Here is a 27232-nt window from a genome sequence, read left to right as displayed (position 1 = left end):
TGTGTGAGACAGAAGATCAGCTGATTTGATAAGGAATGACAGGGACAGAATGCACGTGTGTGAATGCGAACGTAGCTTGCATTATGGCGTTTTTGACAGTTACATTTCGGGTGTATGTTTTTATTGAATATTAAGTGCACCATTCCATGAAAAGAAAAGGAAAGCAAAGCCAGGAAATGGTTGGAATTGTAAGTGGATAGTTTTATTTATTATTCCTTGACGCATCGTTTAGTTTGCGTGCATTCCTTGCAAATGATTTGTCCGAAATTTATGGTTATTTTTGGCAATCATTGATACCTTTTTGCACTAATTTTAATGTTGATGGGTTTGATTTGACCCAATTTATGGGCTATTTATAGATGCAAAGCGGTCTATTGGTTTTAAATTATTCCATTTCTTATGAATTTTTGGAATAATTGCATTAGAAAACTTGGTTTTGAACTAATTGTTTAATGGTTGTATAGAGATCTTGAACGCACGAAACAGGAATAATTAATTCAATAACAGTACCATAAAAGGTGCTAAGGTGAGTAAATATTTGAATAAACGCTTGTTACGTATAACTGGCCGAGAGTCAAGTCAGTGTAAATTGTTTTGCTTCCTATTTTTTTAACAATCTTTACTTTTTTTACTTACCTAATTAAAAATAAATAATTTAGATACAAAAAATATGGTTCCCTTGTTAAATTTAAATAAAAATGGACCACATTTGTGACCTTACATCCTTACATCAATCTTTTTGTAATACTGTTGTAAAACCGCTTTAGTTTTTTGAAGTCATTCATATGTTTTAATCTGATATTTATAAGAAATTATTTATATTGGGTTTTGTTTATTATAACATTTTTATCAGTAGATTTTGTTTACTGTTTATTGGAAAGCTCATTCATTTTGTTGATTTTATATTACGAATTAATATGAAAGTTATATTGACTTTTGATATTTGGCTTTATTTAATAAAAACAATATAAGCAATATACAGGGTTATTTAATACTTTGCACCTGTCCAGGGAAAAATTGTAAAATGCAAATGCAAATAAACTTTACAAAGAATACGTGATTTTATACTATACCTACAACCTGTTAGGGAATGGTAAAACGAATCGATCAAGTAAAATTCGTATACTATTTTGAAAATGATAGTTCAGTAGTTGAGAACTACTGAATTGGCATGATAAAAATTAGCGTGAATATTAAAATTATTGACAAAACGGCAGACGTAAGTTAAATTCTTCCTCCATTTAGTAATTTTTGCATTAATTTTTTTTTAATAAATTTTTCTAATTACATGGTAGCAACATTCATGAAGAAGTCTCATAACGTGCCCGTGCTACAATGTCTTATTTTGCTTAGCGAAATTGTTAACAGCTAATAAAGTACCATAAGTCACAAAGTGGCTCTCAACAGATGACAGATCAATAATTTTTTTTTTGAGGGAGATATGTTTTTTTTGGAAAAAGGGTTTTCAACTCGTGTGATCACATAAAAATATTGCCTGGCGGTTCCCTAACATCCTGTATAAAAATCAAATAGGAATACGGGGAAAGAGTACATTTGTTATTCGATTTTTTTCTAACAAAATTACTTCGAAATCAAATTATTTTCGAACAGTGAAGAAACAGAAATGATATTAGTTTTTATATGATAACGAAAAATACTTGTAATGTCTGTGCAGCAACGTAATTCTTATCAAAAAGGTGATAAAATATTGGGGTGGAGTGGAAATTGTCTTTAGAGAAAACTTGTCTGTTTTTGAAAAAGTGAAAAATAGAATTGTTTCATGTGAAGGAAGTGAAATATCAAGTATTGTAGTGATTAATAAGAATTTTATATCAGGCAAAATTCATTAACCTGACGACAAAATGGAATCGTTCAGTTAGTAGGTTTTAGAACATTAACCAAAAAAAACTTTGTTTTTGTAATTTTATTCGCAACGTAATAATTTTATTAAAATTTCGATGATTCTATGGTTGATTCTGCCATTTCAAAGGCAATCTATGTTTGTGTTGACGGCGATATAGAAATAAGAATCCAGTTAGCTTTATAAATCGTACTGTGTGTAGCTTTTTCCACCTGGCCAGGGGCGGAGTTTTAAGTGAATAGCCCTGTATGTTGGAACATTATTACTAAAGGGTAAACGACACCCCAAATTTTGTACACTAGATTTCGTGCAATTTTTTCATGATTTCGTCTGATCTCCTCAATCTCACAACTTTTTTTTTGCTTATAATACAGCGAAATATGTACATACTAAAATAATGCAAAGAATATGTTGCTTATACTGGATAAATATAGGTGTTCTACTTGGGTTTTTCCTATTTTGTTCTAAATCTAGGATGTATAGTGTAATATTAATATTTTCGTGTCTTTGCACGAACAGATAAAAATACAATTTTACGGCGCGAAGTATGGAGAATTTACAATGACTTCGATGAAAATGGTATCCTTATTCGGAGCGGAATTTAAAACTTTAAAACCCCTTTTCGATTGACACTTGTGGACGTTCATTTTCGTACCTGTCACCGGAAATAAGTTGGTTACGTGAGATATGAAACTTTGAAAGTATGATGTAATTTACTAATTTGGCCCGTTGATAAAGTGATGTGGCTGTTCATACTGATTGACAAAGTAGCGCCATTAACCTGCCAATCGGAAATGAATTAATAAATATTTCCCAGCAGGTGTGTTTGTTACTTGATTGTAGGGAAAAAAATGCCATTTCCTGTACGAATAGTGTGATGCTATGCGGGTGCCGGAGACATGATTGGAATCTGTTATTTTGGTGGATCCCTGTTACGAGTACTTGCTGCTTTCGTTGCGATTTTTGCCCGATAGAACTAATTTTTAATTACTTGTTATTTGACTAAACGTTCACAAGACAGGGTTCAAAAAGTGGAAAAAATAGGGCCTAAGCTACACTGCAGGCTGCCACTTAATTAAATTTTGTTATGGCAGTATTGCCAATTTAATAAATAGCAAACATTGCGTGTTTTGAAATTTAATTGTTCAACACTTTTATGGTACCGCACAATCAAGCAAAATAAATGCATTCGAATAACGTGTCAGTATCAAATTGTGGGAATACAGAATGTGTGGTTTTATATTGCGATGGCTAATTAAGCAAGCTTTTCATTCTGCAATTAAAATAATTTCTGCTCAACTAGAAATATAATAATGTTGTTGAAGCCGACCGTTAAATTGTGACGACAGTTGTTTATCGGCTGAATCACAAAATAAGTAAGATAATTTCGAGCACTTAACCATCATTTGTGAGGTAAAACAGTATTAAGTCGCTATTTTTACTTCAAATTTAAGCTTTCCAGTGAATACTGAATAAAATTTATTGCTAAAATAATTCCTATAATTGCTCAGAATTGGCTGGTTTTTGTGTTCTTATAACAATTTATAATTATAATTAGTTTTTTGTATGCTTTTTCATAATTTCATAAACAATATTATGGTAAACAGCAAAAAAGGTTCAAAGGTTTGAGACACTAATTTGTAGGCAATATATTATGGATTAATCGATTTGCAAAGCTGTTCGAGTTTTCGTCAATTTGTATTCAATTCCATCGCATTTGCGGTAAATCCCTGGTTTATTCAGTGATTGACAGAGATATTTGAGCTCGTATTACAAATGTCAAAAGCGAAAAGTAAAGTTTGTCTCAGTTTGAGAGTTTGATAAGTATGCAGGTTTGAAAACAAGTTGCAAAATGCAGTTTTGCAAAGCGTTTTTATGTCTTAAATATGTAATAAAACGTTATTGCGAGAAGTAAGCACATACACGTAATAAAGATGTTGTTTTTTTGTTTGAAAATATTAGCGCATTTACAGCTCCATAATTTTTATGCGACAACTATTTCAATACTACGTTTATGAAATACGTGTTAAAATGAAACAAACTTTTATTATGTGTCTCGAAGTTTAGAACTGTTTTGAAGGGAGGAATCTAATATTAGGTCGTGTCTTCGAAATCGAAGAAAAAAAATTCGTTTGCGCTTCGGTTTGCACTGGGTGCAGACAAATTGATCTTGTCAACTTGCAAAAAGTTTTACGGTTCCTGCATTAGCAGTCACCCGAAAAGTCATTGTGGTACGACGTGTTACATTATTTCTGCTGAATAGGTAACAAAAAGGGGTGACATTCGAATGAATAGGAAAAAAGGAACTCGCTTTACAAAATACGTGATTGCTTAATTTCGAAATTTAACTGGGGGTAGCTTTATTTTTGAAAGGGTTTTAAAGACAGATGGGGTAGTTTTGCGAACATTATTTAGAAAGTGATATAGAAACTGTTCAGTTGTTGAACTAACTGGAGGTTACATTTTTTCCTCACACATCCTGCATAGATTTCCTAGAATCGGGTACCCACACGCGATAGTAATAACTGCATGCATGGTAATTGCATTAGTTCATAGGCATTGTGTTTTAATAACATTGAAAAACGAAAACGTTTAAATCTCTAATTGCTTAATTGTTTTCAGTGAAACGAATCACAGGCCGTAACTTTTAGCAACTTTATCAATTTTGTTGCACCTTTTGGCCAAGTTTCACTCCGTCTTCCTGTAAAACAATAATAAAAACACCACGGGGTAAAACCGTAACGATTAGGGGGTAACAACAAGCAAAGCGCTTGCGCTTTTCATACCGCCTACAGTGTGTTTTAACTATCAGTCTACTGCAAGTCTCGCGTATTCGCTGGTGATATCAACACGAACGTTCCCTGACCCGTGTTATGTGTGAGCGGTTAAATACACGAGCGACTCCCCCACAAAGTTTCCACAAAAATAGAAAACGTCCGTGATTGACTTAACTCGCGTTACCTTTATGGTCATCAGAGTACGAAATTTGAGCATGTGATCCCCGCTCAAAGTGATTTTTTAATCGACTGTGTTACCCCGGAGATTTTTCTGCTTTTACGGAAGAATGGTGTAGGGTGGTAGTGGTAGAATGATGGTGGAAAAAGTTGAAGGATTTCTAATGTATCGGAAGCCAGTTTATAGGGTTTTTCAGTATCTTGAAACGTAAGTGTACTATTAATATTTTGTAACGTATGCATTCGATTATTTAATAATTAAGCGATCTTGATCGATCGCTTGCCTTGAGACTGTGTTAGAGTGTTAGAGTGATATTGAGTCGGTGCCAAATCGTGTTGTTTGTCATATTGTGCGAAATAAATTCCGGAAATTATTGGGGACTAGTCCTGCTGGACGTTTGAATAAAACTCGCTTTGATTTTTTCGATCAAAGTTTGTTTAAATTAACCGCACCAAATGTTCTTAATCTAAATTTATCCGTTAGAAGCGAATTAAGTTGTATTGGAAGCGATCAACGACGATTTATATTCAGTTGGTAAATTAACCATTTAACTTCCATAGGCGGCGACTTCGGGTTCGAAAAGGAGTTGCTTCGATATCATCGAACTTACCCCTGCTTTCAGGTGTGATTAGACTTTGATTTGTGACGAGTAGCCCAAACGGAAGCTCTGATGGAGTCATGTTTTTTAATCGTTTCTATTAATGAAGAGGATGGCCAAGCAGTAGATTATATCGGAGTTGTTAGGAGCAATTTGCAGTCAACTAACGTATATTCCTGCATGGTGGATAACACGCAGATGTATTTTATGCAAAATTCCGGCTGCCTTCTGTTGAAGTTTGATCGATATAATGCGGTGGCCGCAGCTCAAGATAAAATCTATTTTATAGTGTATACCCACTGCTTATTTACATATTGCAAGATAATACAAATATCACAGCGACGACTCTCGACTTGCACCAAAGCCTTATCGTTTCTAACCCTTGACAAGCCTTAATCCGTTTTTAAACGATGGGCTTTAAAACATGTCAACGCCTTAGTTTTCACACGTAATAAATCGTGAAACGGGGGACGTTTTACAACTGCTTTTATTTCGTTTTTGTTCCTTCGGGTAACAGATCAGCCGATTTTGATCATTTCCTAGCGTAAACTCGCGTTGTTTAGCCAGATGCTTAAAACCCGGAGTGGTGTTACTCTTATCTTGTTTGTGGACGCGACGACATTATTTATTAAAATTAAAATATGAGCCTCTTACAACGAGCAGCTTGTTCGTATTAATAAAACGATGTTTAGCAGGTGCGGGTAGGCAGTGATTTAAAAAATAAGCTAGCAGAACTGGAAGTCGACAAAGTTTCCAAAAGCCTCGCTGGCACGTCATAATTTACTTTAATTGCAACCATTCTCATCACAAGCAGTAGAAATAATCAAATGTTGGTACAAATTAACGAAGGACTTTGAGGCTTGTGATTACGTAATGTGAGAAATGAGGTTTGAGGTAGGAATTTAATATGCACCCCAACGGCGGCGTTGTCCTCCCTTCTATTTAAACGATTACTAACCCATATTCCTCGGGTCACACTTACCATTCGCTCTCATACCTATCATTATTTTGTTAGGCAGGGTGGAACGCCCTGTTTGGGTGATTCATCCGTAATTTTTTTAAAACGACTTTTGTTGCTCCCTCTGCGGTCTTGTGTAAGGTTTGACGCAGTTTTGCTGCTTCAGAGGGGGCGAAAATAGGATTGGGTTACTTTTTTATTATTGATGCCGTCTATCGATTTTAGAGTTAGTACTAATCAAAGAGTTTAACATCGATTGTTTTTTGGAAAACAAAATTCACACACGCATGTTTATTTACAGTAAATTACCACTCAGTGTTATATACGTCTTATAATAATATGCATTACTGTCATGGTCATTTCTTATCTTTAATTTTGTTGAACCCTTAGTATCTAATCTCAAAAATGAAAAATATTTTTGAAGAACATAGGCGCAGTTTGAATGTTATTTTACTGTTTTAAAGTATTTAAAGAGAAGAATAGGTGCTGGTTGCGTTTGCACATTTCTGTATGTTTGGAATTCCTATTTTATTTTTTCTCTGGTCAGTCGATACAACGGAATTTGACAGGAAATATTTACAATAATAAAACTTTGTGTTTTGTCTTGAATTTTTATTTTATTCTATCATACGATAACTAAATATTGAAGAAGAGTATTCATTGCATGTAAGATGTTAATTTTCTTTTAAGGTAATTGGAGGTCGTTGGTTACTTACTTAGACTGAGTATTACCTTGTTAATTTCCTGCAGGTATACAGGTAGGTACTTTGTTAAAAAATTAACATGCAAATTGATGTATAATTTTAAAAGTTTATAAAAATCAGTGGAAAAAAGTAAAACTCGATTTTACAACGTCAATGACTTGAAATTTTTGCTTTCTGACGAAAGGATAAAAGTAACTTCCACAGTTATTAAAATTAACAGAAAACTTTTACGGGGCGAAATATGTAGTTTTGGTCCGAAACGCAAAAGTAATTAATACATTCATTCAAATTTCCAGTTTTTTTTTAACTAACTGTAAAATATTTGTTCCCGGTGACGCTTGCCGGGGCGGAAAGGCCTTGACGTTGCAGATTGAATTAAGAATGTTTATTGCTGTTTATGCCGTAAAGTAATTGCTTTCTATGTTAAGTTAAGTAAAGGATACTGATTAGGTAATTCTTTACAAGTATTTTGGCTGTTGTCAAAACGGAAGATTTTTTGGGTTTTTATTGGGCAGTCGTTTCTAATAAACTAATTTATTGAAAGTCGAAAATCCGAATTTTTGCTGAGTTTCATTTTTATGAACATGAACATCTACGTAATTATTTTATAGAATTAAATGATTAGATAAATATAGTGCATAAAGGTTTTGAAAAATGCCTTCCAATGAAGCTATAATACAACATTATAGCCTTATTAAAAGAGAATTGCTTGCATAAAACGTCTAAGAGGTTTGAATAGGATTTTCTCTTTCTTGAATGGCTTTAAGACATGAATGCGTACTTTATTTTTTAAAGATATTTTGATAAATGATTACTGATGGCGCCTTCTGAAAATGTAATTGTCACTGCTTATCATTATTCGACGCGCCACATGTATCAATTAAAAAATAATGGTATTCTGCGACCTTTCGTTGATAGGTGTTGGGATAAGGTCAATCGACGCAGTTAATCGCAGCAGGGATGTTCCAAAGTATCATCTCAATGCTCCGTTTATTCCATTAGCTAAAACTAATCAGTAATCATGTTATCAAGTTGTAATTCGAAACACCAAGACGAATCCGGAACGAATGTAAATTTAGCAAATTGAGTGTGAGCCAGGAAAGGCATGCAGCCTCCCGAAGGATACAGGACGAAGCGAGAGAGGATGAAAGCGTCGCCACCGCCATCACCACCACCACACCCGCCGGCGAAATCAATATCGGTGTCTAGGTTGGGGATGACGCCGACCCATTTATCAACAATACTCCATTTTATTAATTAAAAAAGAGATGCGTTTGTTGAGCGCCACTTCGATTAACAAGACCCGAAGCAACGTCGTAAAATGTTTCGACGAAAACAACATTCGATCTAATTACTACAAGCGACATCGTTACGTGTCGTCTTATCAGCGAATTTATTTTTCTTCTCGGCAAACAACTAGCACTCGTCAACCAACTCTTCAATTCTTATCAGAAAGTTAGTGGAGTTCTGAAATGCGCTACCAGCTTCCGGAACCGGAAATTAAATGCATCTTGCTGCCTTCCTTTGTTGTTGACTGTATTATTATCTGCTGGCTTCTTTAGTCGGATGTTTATCGAATCGATAGTGGGACACTTATCGTGAGAATGGAACGCTGGTGGAATGACAAAAAATGAAAAGTTCACTTTACTCCACAAATATTTGTCTTTAATTCAAGTAATTTTAAGCAAACAAAAATTGGATGCATATGGAAAATTACATTCCAACAATTCTTTCTTTTTTATTTGTAAATTTTATGAATCTTTTATCAGTTGGTTAGAAAAAATACACCCGCATGCACACATACATTTATTTCATGAGAAAAAACACAAAAGATATTCAGTTATAAGGGTGTAATGGGGAAGTGTTTCGATGACCCTTGTGGAAATTCCTTGCGAATATTCATGTTATAACTTCTGCTCCTGAATAACACGTCTCTACGGTTAATTGAGGGTGAGCACTCCAAATGTTGTCAATAGCATTATTTACATTTTCATTTAGTAAATTGACTTCGTATTATTCTCACCACCATTTAGTTAATGAAGAGAATTAATTACACCTTTCCCATAATTGTAGTTGAAAAAGAGCAAAAATGTGGCTTTGCTTTTGTGGTTGTTGGTAGAGCTAAAAAATCTGGAGAATGCATTGCAGTGTGGCGGTGCTAAATACCGCTAATGTAAAATTAACACACGTTGTAACCTCGGATTTTATAAATATGCCTCGTTTTGTGGTAGTTATGAAGAGTCGCACAAGTGCAAATAAAATGCAAAGTCTGAACATTATTTTCTTTGATCAAATAGAATCTATTTTGATGGCAGTTTATACGAAATTTATTGGCCATTGGAAGAAAAAAACGTTGAATAAAAATCAGTGGGTCTCTAAATACTTAAGTGACGTTGAAAAAGTGTTACTGGGGTAGTCGTAGCAAAGATAAGCGATAAAACACGTCCATTTGAAACTTATTAAATATGTAGGACCTGTCTGGTGTCTTGATTCTAGTTAATGGGCCACCGCAAAATTAGCTTGAGGTAGATGTGACAATGTTAAATCCTGTATGTTCGAAATAGCTTTTGTGCATCCCGACTTTAATTAGTAATGCTCGTTTGATAATATGGTATTCACAATACGTGATACCGTTCAAAGAACAGAACCGCATGACTAAACAAGATTTTTTCCGATTAAATTCCAATTCCACCGGAATATAATTTATTACGAATTTGACTCGTCGTGTGTAACCAGCACCAAAAATTTTGTGATTTATTAGTTTTCTAGGCGACATAATTACTTGTAACTTGTCTAAGCTCCGATTGTAATCTGATACCGCATGTCACTAAAATATTGCAAACACCACTATTATAAAAGGTTAACGCCTCGTTTATTAATATGTTGCGGTTTATTATTTATTTATACCGACTGCTTTTCACGCGCAATGAAAAAGGTGAAAATCTACTAATATTAAATTAAAAGTGACAAACGGGTTTTTTGATTTCCTTTTAAGCAGCGGGGTTTGAAATTTCAAATTACCTACATGACAAACTAACTGGATTTAATTTTAAAGTATTTGAATCATCTTAAGTTAATAATAAAAATGACAAAATCGAAGACGCTCTTGGTGCCTGTGTCCTTGTATCCTTGTTTATGAAATCTAACTGTGTCACTGCCTTGGTAAAAAATGGTAATTTTGATGCGAATTTGCGGTAAATGAAGCGGTGTTTGATAAGTTAAGTGTGGACGGACATAAATTACACGCGAATGTGCATAATTATGTTTAATATGTGTCTACATTTTTAAAATATTCAAAGTAAGGACTAGATACTTCCAAGTTTTTGCTAATAGTAGTAGTTTACTTTTAGTAAAATAAACTTTCAAAATGCGTCATACCGAGAATTTGGTATTTATTTATTGTTCTCTATTTAACATCGTACATACGTGTATTTTTAATTTACTAAAAAAGTAAATGAGTTGTCATGTCGGAACAGTTATTACAAGTTGGTGACTCATTGCAGCAATTTTTGTATCAAACGGATTAAACTAACAAGCAAAGTGATTAGCAAACTGTAAATAAACATAAATATGTGACAAAAGGAATCTTGTGATAAATAAGGATAAATTGGAAGTAATTTAAGAACCCTCGTTGACTTTTATATTAAGAATGCTGAAAATAAATTAGTATTCATAACTGGAAATCTAAAAAGTTAGTTAATTAGTGCCCTGTTCGCAAGGGTCGTAAATTGAATCGAGACTTAACTACTTTAAAAACATTACTATAAATAAAGCTTTTCCCTGTTTTTGATTTGAATGTAAAACAGCTTTTAAAGAATCGTGTGAAAATAAGTGTCTTATTCAGAAAATTGCATTTCCGACGTGAAAAGAGAAATTGTGATTTCGTAAATAAAACAACGCGAGTTAACAACTACTACAGCCTTTCAGTTTTAGCGACCTTTTAATTAACAATCCATATAAATTGTAACTGGCATTTAATAAAACGGGAAAATAAAGGCATAGACGTGTGCAGCACGATCAAGACAAGATGTGCAACATAGAGCAAAATTAAAAAGTTTTATCGTTTCCACACAAAGTTTCTCTTATTACTTCTTGAATTATGAGACGAATATAACGATATTGACCGATTAAGGAATTTAAGTGCCAATTGAATCCCAATTAATGCCACTTTGGAACGTCTCAAATGGCTACTGTTGCAGCAAACAACTTTTACATTATTACTAAAAGTACTTATTGTTGATTCTATGATTTTTTGGTTGAGCTTAGAATAGCATATTTTGCATAAACTGCATTTGGAATCGAATTTTTGACGAAATTTTTTGCGCCGCGCCAGGGATCGTAATTCTGTTCCACATGATTTAATTTTGTTTAAATGCCCATAAATTATGAGTTCATAAAACGTATTTATGTAGGTGAATCTGACTCCCACAGATCGTAGTTTATCTTTAGACTTGGACCATTTTTCACGCGTGTGACCCTACTAACGACCGCCGAAGATCCTTACGTAACAAAAAATGATCGAGAAGTGTTACAGTTTTCAAAACAGCTATTAATTTCAATTTTTCCCGTTTCTGTACGTTTTATCGTAATTGCGTTTCCTGACCCAAATCTGCTAACAATAAGCTTTAACAGCAGTTATCAGTTTGCGTGGTTTGCCTTTCCCAATATATTCAAAGCACAATATACCATTATTGTCTTTGAGGGGATTTTTCCAGCGAGTGTGACTCTAAATTATGCATTTCCTCGTAAACTATCACACTTTACTATGGCTCGTAGGCGAGCCATTCATGCAACGCCTGGGAATAAGTCGCTTTGCACTGCACGCCAAATAATTTATAAGCAATAAATCCGATTTTTCGCAATCGGAATAAGACAATTCGGTCGTTTTTCTCGCGTTGCTTCCATGCGGGCTCGAAAGGAAAAGGTCGACCGGCCGACGTGGAGGAAATCCTTGATCGGAAATACCGTTATCCTTATTTGGAATAACCACATGCCTTCGGTGTTTTTGTCCATCACAGCTGCCACCGCCGTCTCTGTCTGCGTTATTGGCTTGGGCTTGCCTCGGATTTGTCCGGTAAATTGTACAAATCCGCATAAACTACTCTTGGTGTGTATTTATATAAAGCGGTAATACCCGGCTCGTTTACTCACTCCTGACAAAAGTGATTCACTTCGTATCCATTATGAGCTTAATTATTTTTCGATCGGTTCGAGTCCTAGTCGGTCGCTTGAATCTTTGTTAATCGGTCGGCGGAAAATGCGCTCGTGCTTTTCGATAAAGCGCCGGAATCGCCTTTGAACCACGAGTGAACCTGTGCGCATAAATATAGACACCCAAGACGCTAATAGTGAGGAAATTTCACTTTTGTTAGTGTGTTCTAAGCTACGTTTAGTGCAACACGTGAATTGTTTTCAAACACGAGTGGTGGCAATAAAAGCTCGAATTGGTCGAGTGGTTGGAGTGACCATCGACCATCATGTAAGCGGGCTAACTCTTATTTTTCCCCTAACCACGAGTGCAACCACAGGAGTGGCTTGCGGTGAAATAAACTCAATCGTTAATAAGGCGGTTTATTAGTCACTTGGTTCGGTCATTTTTCAAAATTATCGGCACTCTGGAAAACTGTTTATTTGCCCAAGATAGTGAAGGAATACTTGGCTACAGCGTAACGATTAAATTTATCACCAACATTGTTGATAAGTGCCAGTAAATGCGAAAACCAGTTGGAAATATTTTGATTACTATTATCATGACTAAGTTTCAAACCCTGCACGAAGCGTCAAGGTAATAGAATTTTCATATTTTTCCCAGATTGGTTTTTTCATTAGCTAATTACCATAAGCATAAGCGAGTTTGCGCTTGTAATACGAGGTTTACATCATTGTCCTGATGTTTCGTAACAATTTACATCTACCTACTCGATTTTAAACTATTTGGAGTGTGTAGAAAGTGTAATTGGCCGAAAAAGTCTTCACACGTGATTCGGGTCAGTTGATTTTTCCATTCTTGGGTGGGTTTTATTTTCAAGTCATTACCAAAATTATTCAAACCGCCCCAATTTACAAAAAGAATGTTTATGAAAGTTGTTGATAATATCCTTAAGATCGCATGTCCCGAGACGTAAATATTTAATTTATAGATGGCGCTTATATTACTTATGTTAAAGTTGTTTGTTTAGGATTTGTAAACACTTGTCGTTAATATGATTTGGTGGCTCCTGACGAACATTTTAAAGAAATTGCTGTTATTGCTCATGGGCGGTAATACATTCTGGGAATTACATCAAATGTTTACCAAAAAGTTCATTCGCGCTTAACATAATTACTCTTATTCCTTATGATTTTGTGGTTCTTTTGCGCCAGTGACTAATTTCACACCCACCTGCAACGTGACGTACTTATTTCATACACTTCTAGCCTTGTCATTTGAACAATAAACCGCCGATATTATTCGACTGAAGCGGAATACAAATTGCCCGAACAAGAGTGTTTTGTTCGTTAACAAGCTGAAAAAGTCACCTCCTGTGGTGCGAAAAATCTTTCCCCTCCTGCGATATGTAAAATCCAATTTTTTATCTTAGTCGTCCAGGATGTTGGAGCTGGTAAAGCGAGCAAGTATGGTCGGTGGTCCAACGATGTACAGTGCACAATTCGTTAAATTTCGTAAACATGATAAAAGTGTTAAACCTAACATAAATCTACGACCTAGAAGTTTGTTGTGTGCTGGAAACTCGGAAGATATTTACAACAGAAGCATACAACAGCAGAGTAATACATGGAAGTTTCACAGACCTAGACCCAAGTCTTACAGGTAAATTGATCTCCAAGTAGTCAAGAAATTCGAAAGTTCATAAACCTTCACAAGTTTAAAAATATACCTATCAGAGCTGGAAGTAGATTTGGATAAAATTAGAACGCGAAATTATTAGAAAAATGCCGGCAGATCGTGAACTTTAGATAATCCGTGTGTACAGAACATGGACGAATTTATTTACGACCCGATTTACTAACAATAAAAGTGTAAAATTAGATAAGGAAGTTAATTTGTTTATAACGTCGAAAAACGATCTCATTTTGGCGTGCCAGAGGCCGTAAAATTATTATGTGATCGAAATTGCAAGTATTTTGAGGAAAAGCTTTCGGATTTGTAGACAGGGGTGCCAACGAACACATAAAACGATGTTTAGGTTTGTTGGTCTGTCGTTGTTCGTAATTTTAGTGGGTGGATTTTATTTGGGTTTTAGGTGAAAATTATTCAAGCTAAAAGTGATATTTTAAAGAATGTGGATTTATGGGTCTTTAGATATTTAAATCAAGAGTGGGACTTTTAAGGCATTTGAGACCCATATATTTGGCATATATGGAGCCGCTGAAGTATGCATATGTATTAGGAATTCTACCCATGGTGGTATTTTTAAGCAACTACTTCAGCGGCTGTTTTTTACGATGTGTGCGATTTTGTTAATTAATTATTTTGTTTTCTCAATGTTTTTTATGTTAGTCATAGAGCTTTGTGTAAATATTCTGACATAAAAAACGTATTTAAGGAATTGCTACACGATAGTCAATAAAATAATTGCTTTTTAAAATGGTTTTTATGTATGTTTTTGGAAAAAGAAACTTTATGTGTGGTCTATGCTATACTTAATTTATCCAGAATTATCAGATATGAAAGAAAAATTAGTCTACTGTCTCCCTTAATTATGAACTTTGTTGATCATATTCACATACGATGGTAATTACAAGAGTAACTAAAGCTCGACTAGAAACTGAAATTAGCAACTTTAATTTTCATCATGTAGGATCTAATTAAGACAGTTTTCAACACACCATGCTCTTAGTTTTAGTTCTCCAACTCCAATTTGTTCTATTACTTAAAAAATTCGCGACCTAAGCATTAGGCCTAAAAACAGGTCGTTTGGGGTCTTGATTGCTCGCTTATTCAACCTTTGTTTCTTTAAATTTAGGAAAATAAATTGATTAAATTCTTGGTCCAATTATGAAATGCCTTGGGCTGGCTCGCTTGCAGCAGCATTTCGATTATCGTCAATTCGCTTTGATTTCCCGCAATCCTCCCTAATTGTGAAAGATCCGATGGCATCCCATTTATTACAAACGTTACGAAAATAAATTCTAGCGACTCGACACCCAATTATTCCATGTCCCCATTCGGCCTCTTGATATCTGAATGGGTTTCTTGGATCGTTAGTTGACAATAAAACCAGCAGGAATCCACAATTCCGCGCAAAATAAGTCGATAATTGCGTTATTGGCGCAATTATTTCCACTGCGAAATACCTGTACCTGGCTTGGCTTCGATATTCGTGGATGATGTCATGGCTACACCTACCTGATAGCCTCGCCACATTGTCTGTTTGAAAACACGGTAGCAAGCAAGAAAGTCGTGTCAGTATGAAACACGCAGCCAGTATTTTCATTCATATTCACTATTATTGCCCGGAGTGGATTCCGATAAACGTGCGCTATCTGACGGCTGTCGGGGCAATTATTTCATGACGACTCCATGTCTGGTGATTTTTTCCGGGCGGCAATGAAATTCCGGGTCGCTGAGAGGACATGTTTTTGTTGGTATGGCTTCAAAAATTGCGATTTGTTGTTTGGAAAGACAAACAGCTGCTTACAAATTATACGATTAAATAAATGTTTCAGGCGGTTTGTTTGATATTTATCAAGTCTGTTAAAACATCCTAACATGTTTATCGCAAACTCTTCCGTTCTGTTTCAGATCGGGATAGTATTTTTAATTTTTTATGATGTTTTCGCCCAACTGCCGTTTTGCTGGCAAAATCACTCATAACAGTCTTATTTATTATGTCTGTGTTGTAATATTTCCTGAATCCTGAGATTTTCTTTATGTTTGTTTTAATTTTTTTAACTGTAAAAATTTCGTTGTATTAATAAATCACATGTGTTTTGTTTTGTTTTGTCACATTATCTTATCACCCGGAAGCGCTGTGCATGCACATTTTTTCTCCGTTACATTTTATATCATCAAAAATAATTTGTTTGATTTTTGATTTTTTGCTGTGCCTCGTGGGACTACCAAGGTTAAATTATAAATTGGTGGTAATTATTTGTTGACATTGCTGTGATAAGATATGAATTTTTGCAGAACACAGGAAATAAATCACATGCGATTCAGAGTTTTGCGTATTTTTGTGTATAAAACGTGGTGGTGTTAAACTATTCTGTATTAAATTAGTTGAAGGTAAATACCATTTGAATGATAATACTACTAAATTGAATTTAATTATAACTCTAATGAAACACTTCACACCTAACTAGCACAATTAAGTTTAATTGAGTCGTTTATTAAAATATGAATAATTGGCACAAGTATTTATCTTAGTTTCTCGGTTTCTTGTAAGGCAAGTTTGGATTTTTCCAGTTCAAGTTTCTGTATTTGAAGGAAAAGTAAGACCAAATTATGTGGTCGTATAATGGTAATAATGATCTTTATTTTCTAAATACTTGAAACATTTGGTGAATAGCAGGAACAAAGAACAAAACCGATTTTTTTCATAAATAATTCGTCTTATTGTGCGTACAAAAGGATGTGATTTTTTTGACTTCCTCATTAACCGGTTATTTTTATTTTCTTTATTTTTTAAGAGGAATGAAAACGTCGATGTGGCAACAAGCGGAAGCATCGAGTTTCTTAATTGGAGTTATTTTCATTAAAGTTTATTTATACGTTGTGTTCGTTTTGTATTGCGCGATGTCACACATTGTGACCGGAGGCTTTTCGTGCGTTTGTCTTGCTCGCGTTGCCCGGATAAGTTTATCAATTAGCGGTTGTGATGATAGAGTGGTTTTTGTCGCATAAAGAAAGGGTCATTACACCATTGTATAAGAGCACATGTATGACTTGTTGACCGGCTCGGGGTTCATTGTATGCAACGTAAAATTATGTGAGTAATCCTCACATTTATAATTAGATATAGTAATTTTGGAAACGGTTTGATACTTTGCCAGAAGCAAAAAATACGTGAACTTGAGTAAGCATTCTCACGGGATTTTGTAATTAGTGAGTTGTTTATTAACGCGGTGGGATGCATTTTTTAAATTTTTGCAGTGATGTTTCACCTACACCCCCCGTGAACCAGGGCTCCCCAGTCCGGTGCGTCCGCAACAGGATGGACAGCCCGAAAAAGTCACCGCACAGTAGCCCTGTCTCCACTGACAGGTCCATGCTGAAGGTGCACTTCCCCAACGGAGGGTTCAACGTCATCAAGTATGGGGACGCCGTCGATGTCAAAGGGATAATTTCCACAGTCACCGAGAGATTATCGATAGGAGAGAGATACTACACCGGACTTTATGCCATGAGGTTGTGCAGGCCCTCGACCGGAGAGGTCGGTATTGCCCATTATTTTGCCCCGGAAATTTTAATCTCCTGCGGTAGGTCTATTGGCTGCATCAGGATTTGACGATGAAGCAGGTCCAGGACAAGTATCTAGCCAAACATCCCAACTCGGAATGGCGATACGACCTCAGGATTCGGTATTTACCGACTAGTCTTCAAGATTTATGTGATAAAGACAAGGTCACCTTTCATTACTACTACGACCAGGTACGAAAATATTTCCGCTCTTTTCATTTCTGAAACGTTTTCTATATTATGTTTGTTATTTACGAGTGCGTGACTCTTGTGTAATTTCTTGCAACATATTCTTCCTATTTGAGATCACTCGCGCAGCAGTGGATTTGTTTATCTTTGCGTGTGGAAATTCCTGCGAACACTTTTACTTTGAAAGCTGCGTCGCGTGCACTTTTTCGTCTTTCACCCGATAATGACCATCTTTGTTGCTTTTTAATTTCAAAAGGAAAGCAATTACTTGCCCGTAATTATGTCGCTTTTTCAATCACGTTGTTATTCACCGGATTACCATTAATTTGAATGTAACGGGAAATCAATACAATCTACACAATCCGTTCCAAATTAATTGTGCTTCTATTCTTGAAGGTGAAAAACGACTACCTCTCCGATTGCAACATACGAATAGAACAGGACGTAGTGGTGCAGCTCTGCTGTCTAGAAATCCGTAGATACTTCAAAGAAACACCCCCGAACCCGCTAGACAAAAAATCGAATTTTGAATATTTGGAACGAGAAGTCGGGCTCCACAAATTTATTCCACAACGAATTTTAAGCACGATGAAGCCGAAAACGTTGCGCAAGAGCATCCAGAGCCAGTTTAAAAAATACGTCAACATGACCGACATCGAGTGCATGTTTAAGTTTTTAGAAACGTTAACGTTGTATTATAAGTTCGACCAAGAGCGATTCCGGGTAGATTTAGGGAGTAGCTGGTCAGTTCCCGTCGAATTAGTCATCGGGCCGGATTTGGGGATATCCTACACCAACGTACAAACATCAAGCACCACCAGAATTGCGAATTTTGACCAAATTCAAGCGATTCAAACTCTAGTCAGTGATTGCGAAGAGCATAACAAAGCGACGTTGCAACTGCGAGTTGCCGGAGCACAAGAAATTCTATTTTTCACTTGTCCTAACTTAGAAACGGCCGAGAGCCTCGCCGATTTGATAGATGGCTATTGCAGACTGCACTCGGGAAGTCAGACTTCCATTTGGAACAAGAAAGGTAAGTAAATAAGACACAACTATCTGGGAACAATATTTGCCAAATCCGTTATCGCTGAGATAATAGAATAGCAAATTAGTCACTTTAGTTTTTCGCTCGTTTTGTAACTGGTGCTTTTGTTTTGCAAGCCACTGTTTGGAAACAGTTTCCTTGTCCTTGTAAAGGTTAGTATTAGTCACTAGGATTAGAATTGGATCATTTCTAAAAATACTCTGTTGTAATTTGTAAAATTAATCTCTTGCAGATTCACACCCTTCAAAACATAAAAATCGAAATTCTGGTAACACTGGAACTATGCTTTCAGAAGATTACGCCGAAATTGTTGACGAAGAAGGCGATTACTCAACACCTGCAAGTGAGTCAAGGTTAGCAATTAATAGATAAGAGGTTCATTGCGGTTTTTAGCCAAAAGTTACGAACTGCAACGCGACCAAATCCAGTTGGGTGAAATTTTGGGTGAGGGCCAATTCGGGGATGTCCACAAAGGGACTTACAAGGCTAAAGACGGGAGTCTTATTCCCGTGGCTGTGAAAACGTGCAAAAGGGAAGCCGATCTAAACACCACTGAAAAATTCCTAGAAGAAGCTTGTGAGTATTCTGTACACATTGTGGTTCGTGACGGTCTAATTTTGTTTTAAAGATATAATGCAAAAATTTGACCACCAACACATAATAAAATTGATCGGCGTTTGCTCCGAAAGCCCAGTTTGGATCGTAATGGAACTGGCAAAGTTGGGCGAACTGCGAGCTTACTTGCAGAACAACAAAGATGACCTTGATTTGGCCACACTGTTACTTTATGCATTCCAGCTGTCAACAGCTTTAAGTTATTTAGAATCTAAGAAATTTGTACATAGAGATATAGCAGCTAGAAATGTTCTAGTTAGTTCACACACTTCCGTGAAATTGGGCGATTTCGGACTTTCACGGTCGATGAATGACGACCAGAGTTACTATAAAGCGTCGAAAGGGAAGTTGCCCATTAAATGGATGAGCCCGGAGAGCATAAACTTTAGGCGTTTTACTATAGCGAGCGATGTTTGGATGTTTGGTGAGTTATTTCGCGACAAAGTAATTTTATTACGTACGTTACTAAACTGTAGGTGTGTGTATGTGGGAGATTTTAATGTACGGTATTAAGCCATTCCAAGGAGTCAAAAATAACGAGGTTTTAACGAAAATTGAGAATGGGGAACGACTAGCTTTGCCGCCGAATTGTCCCCCCAGGTTGTACTCTCTCATGTCCCAATGCTGGTCCTACGAGCCCAGCAAAAGGCCCAGCTTTAAGGAAATCAAGGAGATATTAAAGTAAATACACTTGCAAAAAATTGGTCTCTTAGCTATATGATTTTTTTGTAGTGAAATTTTACTCGAGGAACGATCGGCGGTTCAAGAGACTCTCAGACGGGAGAATCGTCGGGCCGCCGCCATGTCGTGGGGCCCCAACGACGATTTCCCCCCACCTCCTAAGCCCTCCCGGTACCCCATGCAAGGTAACACCCGTGTGACATACTTAATTTTTTCTACAACTTGTTGTCCAGCCGTCGACTCTTCCTCCTTGGCCTCCCTTGACGCGACCGGCCCACAGACCTACATAGTGGCCCAAAACCCGGAAGTCTTGGCCCACTTGATGAAAGAGAACGAAACTCGCGGCTTAAGCCCAGCTGCTTACACCACTCCAGCTTCGGTATTTAACACAGTAGCCGTAGATTTCGAAAAGAAGGAAGATGTTCCCGAACCTGTCCTAAAAACGTGTCCCATACCCATCCAGAATTTGAAAAAACTCGATCCTGAGGTTCCCGACACTGCGCCTGAACCCACCTACCTTAAAAAGTTGGGTACGCTCGAAAGAACCCCATCGCGGTCCAGTACCGGGAGTACAACCCCTAAAATGGGTTCGCTCGAACGGAAAATAAGCGATGGGGGTGAGAATGTCTCCCCTAATATGAATTCGCTTGAGCGCAACGCGCACTTGATTCATAGCTCGCACAGTAGTTTGGAAAAATCGGGGATGTTTAGCCCCAAGTTGGGCTCGCTTGAGCGCAAATCTAAAACTAATTCTCCCAAAATGGGCTCTTTGGAGCGTACCAACAGCCACACGGCGGCCTTTTCGCCCAAAATGGGCTCCCTGGAGCGGAAGCAGTCCCAGGGGGTGGCGCACGATCCCGACTCTATCCCCAGTTACCATCCCGAGCCTGTGGTGTACCAATTCCCTGATAAAGCCAAAGAGATGCAACAGTTTGAAGAAAGCATTTATGATTTCGGGGGGGCTGACGTTAAAAGTTGCGCCCATAAACAGCCGTTCTTCATACAAAAGGCAGTTGATAACAAGTTGCAAGAGCAAAAACAGGTTCGAGTCAAGCATGGCTTGATTTCGAATGATGTGTGTTTAATTCGTACTTAATAGACTTAGTTTTTTAGACAGGTTTTTGTTGTGATAACGCATGCTTGTGCATGAGTAAATAATGATGCACGGTTGTTTTTATTTAGTTAATTTCGACGTAAGTAGAAATACATATAATATAGCATGTTGCACCTTTTTGTTTTTTATTTTTGTTTCGTGTCTTAATTATCATAGGGCTACGATTGTGTGATTTTTAGGCCGGTTCGTCCCCACAACAGTCTCTCTACGGTGACCTTCTGTTGGAAAAATCGCGATTCGCGAACCAGTCCAACTTTAATCATAAAGTATTAGAAGAGAGACTTCGGCAACAGCAGAAAGAATCCGAGGAAGATTCGCGATGGTTGGCCGAATCCGAGACTAATCTTGTAATTTCAAATGAAATTTTAATTACAACCCTAATGACTATTTAATTGTAGAAGAAACGCTTAAGTATGGCGACACCTTCGACCGAGAGTGAGACACTTCACAGCAACTCTCAGTCGTTGAATTCACTCCCGACTAGTCCAAATTACACAAGTGCTGCAACTCAACAGTTATCCAGTAGTTTAGCTAATATGTCGTTTAGTGGAAATGGTATACAGAGTAGCACAGGTTCACAGTGTAGTAGCAAAAGCCATTCGCCTTCTGGGTCCATCACCATGACTATCACTGCGAAAAGTGAGCGTAGTCATACTCCAAACAGCGGTTCTGAAAATGGGGATGCGGGCAAACCAAAGGTAAGCAAAGCTAATGAATATAATATAACAGCGAAAACGAAAATAATGCAAAAATAGTCGAAAATTGATTTTAATTATTTGAATGTCGAAAATCCAAAGTTGGTCAGCTTAGAGTTCCACGTCTGGAGATATTTTTTATTTTATACATTAAAAATTCATAAATTGAGAACAATAAGCTCTAGCATAAAATTTATTTTATTTATGAACTAAAAAAACTTCGTTGTTTGAAGCGTAAGAACCAAGACAATTTTTGTGATAACCTGACTCTTCGTTAGGTTGTTGCATTTTATGTTATTATATGTTGACTTTTGCATTATATTAAAGGGAAAAAAATTACACGCTAGTTTATTTCATCATTTAATTAAGTACACTTGTTTAGTACCTCGTAAACGCTATATAAGATAAGGTGAAAATAATTATTGCTACGTAAATGTGGTAAATTCCAGGTAAAAAATAGTAATTGTTAGGTACAAATAATAACCGCAAGGTAAAAATTGTAATAATTAATAACGCTGTGTGAAAATAGTAAGTATTACTAAAGATTATTCATATTTATTAAGGAAAAAAATGTATCAATAAAAATCTTTTTGTTTGAGAGGTGCAATTACATTTTTTACTTTCCTCCACATGATACTACATCGCTACTGGGTTTGTTCATTTCATCTTAAAAAAAAAACTAAAAAATTTTCACGTCAAAATTTGTTTTTAATCCACGTCTCGCATATAAAATATTTCGCTTAGTTGTGTGTGGGTGTTAAATACCTATTGTGTTTTATAAGTAGCGTTATTTTTTCTTAACAAGTCTTATTTATGCATTACCACTTTAACCTAGCTAATTTTATTTTAATATCAAGCATTTCACCTACAAATTTATATTATGTAACTACAATATTTTAATTTGCTAATGACTTTTATTTATACATATTTCTATACATATTTAAATGGGAATAAGTAATAAAACTTATAAAAGTAAAACCTCGCAATTAGTATACTTAATTATTGCGGAAACATACAAATTCCAATCGTCAGACAATGATGAATAAAGATAACAGCGTTATACCAAATAGTGAACATGTAATCATTAAACTACTGAAAATTTCCTGAAACATTTTACGTACAAAAAACATTTCTTCGAAGTGGACAAAAGAAGTGAAGTGAAGGTTTTTGAAAATTATTTGGAATATTTGATCATCTTAGAAATTTTGTTTTAAACTAGTATCCGGTTTGCGCAACACAATTAATTTTAATTTGCAACAAATTGAAATGGTTTTCTATTATTATTATTATTTAATTTTAGGTTTAAATTGCTTGAAATGATATCATAATTTATAAATTTATATCCTGTAATTTACGAGTTTATGAAATTGAAAAAAAATTGTGTGTTGTTTAAAAATTAAATAAAAAAAAACGAAACTTCTATTTTTCTAATTAAAAACACAGTTTTAGGCATATGTTTGCTGATCTACTTATATTTCTGTACTGTTTCCGTAAGACTTGATTGATTTTAATGTTTTTCTCAAAAAATTATAACTCTTGAATTTTCCAATCCGCTACAAATATTTAAAATGAGATGAGTTCTATATTTTAGTTCATAATAGAATTTTGCTACAGCGGATTTTTTTTTTTTTTTTGAATAAAATGGAGCACAAATTCAGAGTTTCTGGTGGATTTTTTTAGCTCAAAGTGAGTCGCTGGGATTTAGTTTAACACAGAATTCTTTTCTTTTACAGAAACTGTCAATTTGTGCTTTATTTTTTACTCCAAAAAATTCAAGTGCGCAATTCTACTATGAACTGAAAAGGATATATATTCATAAAAATAATTGTTTGTTGATTGTTGGTATATGTGTTGTACCTCTAAATATCTACTTATTCTACCTCTACATAACTAATTTTTCCACTTTTTGCAATAATTTTTTTTTATAATAAGTATTATCCAAATTTATTGTATTTAACTAATGTTTCTAATCTGGCCTTACTTGAGACTATCAATTTTTTACCATTACTTTTGAGATCCAATAAAGTGTTGAGAAAACTAAAGTAAAATAAATGGTTTTTTGTGTTATTTGGAAACTTTTATTTTTATTCTTTATAATTAAATTTCAGAAATTTTTTAAAAATCCGAGAATTTCGGAAAATTTTAAGTCGAGCAGAAAGCACAAATCCTAGTTAGATAGATACATTAATTTTTGTGAATTAAACTTAAAAATCTTAAAACCCGGACTCGGGATATTTGGGTCTGTATAAAAATCGGGACAAATCAAGGCAAAATCATAAAACAGGACAAAGCTGTAACTGGTCACCTTATGCACTTGTAAGGAAACCATTTTGTGTATTATTTTTCTTAAAAATTCAACAAAAAAAACTTTACTAAACTTTTTCGTAACTTGCACCGAAACAATGAAGAAATCCCTTATGGCTTAATCGGACTTCTCCAAAAATTCATCTTTAAGAGTAAAGCTTAAAATTTTAAGATGGTCGTGAACACAGTTTTGATGCACAATAAAACTGAAAAAAGTAATTCTTGATCCTGTTTGTAATTAAATTTTTGTTTGTATTATTGAAATCGTAATAATATGTTATTGCAGACGGCTGCCCCTCCGCCCACGGCCGATCTGGACCGCACCAACGACAAGGTGTACGACTGCACAACGCAAGTGGTCAAAGCCGTTATGGCCCTCTCGCAAGGAGTGCAACAATCTCACGCCGATCAGTACCTCGACCTCGTGAGGCGAGTGGGCTTAGAGCTGCGAGGTCTGCTTGCAAGCGTCGACGAAATCGTCAACTTTTTCCCGACGTCAGCGCAGCGCGAAGTTGAAATGGCCCATAAAGTGCTCTCTAAAGATATGACCGAGTTGGTGAATGCCATGAAACTGGCACAACATTACAGCCAGACGACGTTAGATAACGAATATAGAAAGTACGAGACAACAATACGGTGGCTTGTCAGGATACTCACGTTTTGTTTCAGGGGGATGCTGGGGGCCGCCCACGTCCTGGCCATGGATTCGAAGAATCTGTTGGACGTTGTGGACGCGATGCGAATACGCTATCCACAATTCAGCAAGCACCTGGAACCGGAAACGATCGAAGTTGAGGCTTCGGAAAAACAGGAATCGCCGAAGACGGGCGAGGCGCCCACTACATATCCTAATTTGCCGAGCTCTCCTGTAGCTGTAACGTGTACCGTGTTGCCGGTTTATACTAATTATGTCCAGTCAGCAGCCACGTCTTCTAATTTAAGTACAAACCAAGTTGACAGTTAGTTTGATTAGGAATAAGGTAGCTTGCCAGGTTTTCATAAGCATAAGGTTAGTCATTGATTGTGATTGGTGTTCTTTTGTGTAATTTCTGGATTATTTTGGGCTCAAATTAGGTTAATTGGGGCATGTCCTTGTGGCTCAAAACGAGATATATTTTTATAAAAATTCATATTCAAAATATGATTTTTGGGTTTTCAGGTGTGATAAGAGGAGAGTTGTTTATGAAAATCTCGCTTAGGTTTATTAAACATGAACAACAATAGTGTGGCTCGTTTATATTCACGATGCATTTTAAAAGCCTTTAGAGGGCTTTCATTGCACACAGTATTACATAATCATGCATTACAATTGATGCTTTCAAAGTGCGTCGAAATATTCAAACAGTACCCCTCCCTCCATTTAAATTAATTTGTAAATTAGTATTTTTTTTAAAGACTGCATAGTTTATCTAATTTTAATGTAAGCTTAATAGTGGCATTTTTATCGATTTATAAACAAAGTTTTATAATTATATACTAGATATTAAAATTCTTTAAAACAATATAAAAGAGATGTCATACTGTATATCATTGGAACCGTATGTGTAAAAATGAATTCCAGTTAATGTGGATATGGTAAACAACTTTTGTTTATTATTTTGTTGTATTATTTGTATATTTGTATTTGTTTTGTTTTTCAGCTTTTCAATAAAGTTATCAGAATTTCAAGCATTTGTTTCATTACTACAATACCTGAACCTTCGTCTGCTTTCGACATTTAATCGGAAAGTTATGAAATCAATGTTTCATGATTTGCAGGAGAAAGAAATAATAGCTTTCTTTGTTCTGCTAGTTAGGTTTCTTACCTTGAAAGAATAAAATTGAAACTAGAGGGCACTATCGTGCGTGGTTGGAACATAATCTGTAAACTAATATTTTCATGATAAATAAATTAACAGATCTATGCTCTCAGCTGTTAATTTGCAAATAAATGGATTTTAAAGTCTAATACAGTAAGGAAGCAACCGAGTCTTAAAAATTTATGATAACATTTTCAGTAAAGAATAAAAAATACTCTGTAAAAAACAATTTTCTTTTTTTATGTGTTCTTGTTTTCTATTACATATTTTTTGACGGACAATAGTCCGAGTATGATTCTATAGATTTCACGTTTGGGGTTTAATACTAAACGTTTCTTTTTGTAACTCAATTCAACAGAACCGTTTTCTAATAACAAAAAATATCATGTTCTGCGTTAAACGGATTTTGCTCACTTTGCAAATATGATTTCACTCTACGAGTGTAATAAATACCTACGTCTTGGAGACTGAATTTAAGTTTGTACGGTTTGGAAGTAATATGTTTACAGACACTTTGGAACCAACTGCGATTTTCTACATAAATTCGTATATAAAATAAACTGGAGACTAATGTTTTTTCTCTAATGACTTAAATTTTGCGTTAAAAAGACATCTAAAGCACCTTATTTAATTATTAAGTCCAATACTTGTGGTCACTGGTAGGTATATACTAGAAAGACAAAGAATTAGTCTAGTCTATAATATGCCCATTTATCTATTAATTAACCAGCTTTTGTTGTCATTACGTGATTAAACATTGTTTTGTAAATACATTGATTTTGTGTATTTATTTATCGATCCGCTTAATGTTATTAATGTCCCACGAGTAGAATAACTAATTAACTTACACATTGTAAACATTTCAATCTTTTAATCACATTAAGGTAATTATTATACTATTATTGCTATTATGTCGATAATAACACTACAAATGGTTTGACTTTAAAAAACGGCTTAAAGACGTTCTTCTAATGGATGATATAAGAAGTGGGATAAACAATTTTTATTATAATAATAACCTCAAGCGTCTGATTTTTTTTATTCAATTTACGTTCTCAACACATTACAGTTGTCGAATGAAACAACCATCTGTGATAGGACGTCTAGTTCCAATAGAAATTACGACGCATGCATCTAGGTAATCACTCGCATTATTCTACAAGTTAACTGTAGCAGCACTAATAGCTTAAATAATTTTCATTCATGTTGTCAAAGCAACATGATTTAAAGTTTATAATTTTTATTAAACTTCTTAATTAAACCAATAAAATAGAAAATGTGGGAACTATGGGTCGTACACCAAACTGTT

At 35.4% G+C, this 27232-nt stretch overlaps 1 protein-coding gene across 9 annotated transcripts; it reads left to right on the top strand.

Annotated features, from left to right (window-relative positions):
• Positions 1–31: 31 nt before the first annotated feature.
• On the top strand, positions 32–25792 carry Fak (Focal adhesion kinase). 9 transcript variants are annotated; one of them, XM_008197662.3, is made up of 16 exons: positions 12291–12555; positions 13658–13887; positions 17173–17452; positions 17503–17670; positions 18064–18703; positions 18832–18867; positions 18948–19058; positions 19109–19291; positions 19344–19754; positions 19807–20011; positions 20063–20196; positions 20245–21053; positions 21305–21472; positions 21524–21823; positions 24411–24742; positions 24794–25792. In XM_008197662.3, exons 2-16 carry the CDS (start codon positions 13667–13669, stop codon positions 25086–25088), a joined length of 4293 nt encoding a protein of 1430 aa, XP_008195884.1. In that variant the 5' UTR covers positions 12291–12555; positions 13658–13666; the 3' UTR covers positions 25089–25792. The 9 variants fall into 9 exon arrangements, with proteins under 9 accessions (XP_015837460.1, XP_015837455.1, XP_008195884.1 ...); XM_015981976.2 differs by having other exon boundaries at positions 12296–12555; positions 20245–20390; XM_015981974.2 differs by lacking the exons at positions 12291–12555; positions 13658–13887 and adding an exon at positions 32–188.
• Positions 25793–27232: the final 1440 nt, after the last annotated feature.

The sequence above is a fragment of the Tribolium castaneum genome, chromosome 3, assembly GCF_031307605.1.
Source record: "Tribolium castaneum strain GA2 chromosome 3, icTriCast1.1, whole genome shotgun sequence".
NCBI classification, from domain to species: Eukaryota; Metazoa; Arthropoda; class Insecta; order Coleoptera; family Tenebrionidae; genus Tribolium; species Tribolium castaneum.
This window is presented reverse-complemented; position numbering and strand designations above follow the sequence as displayed.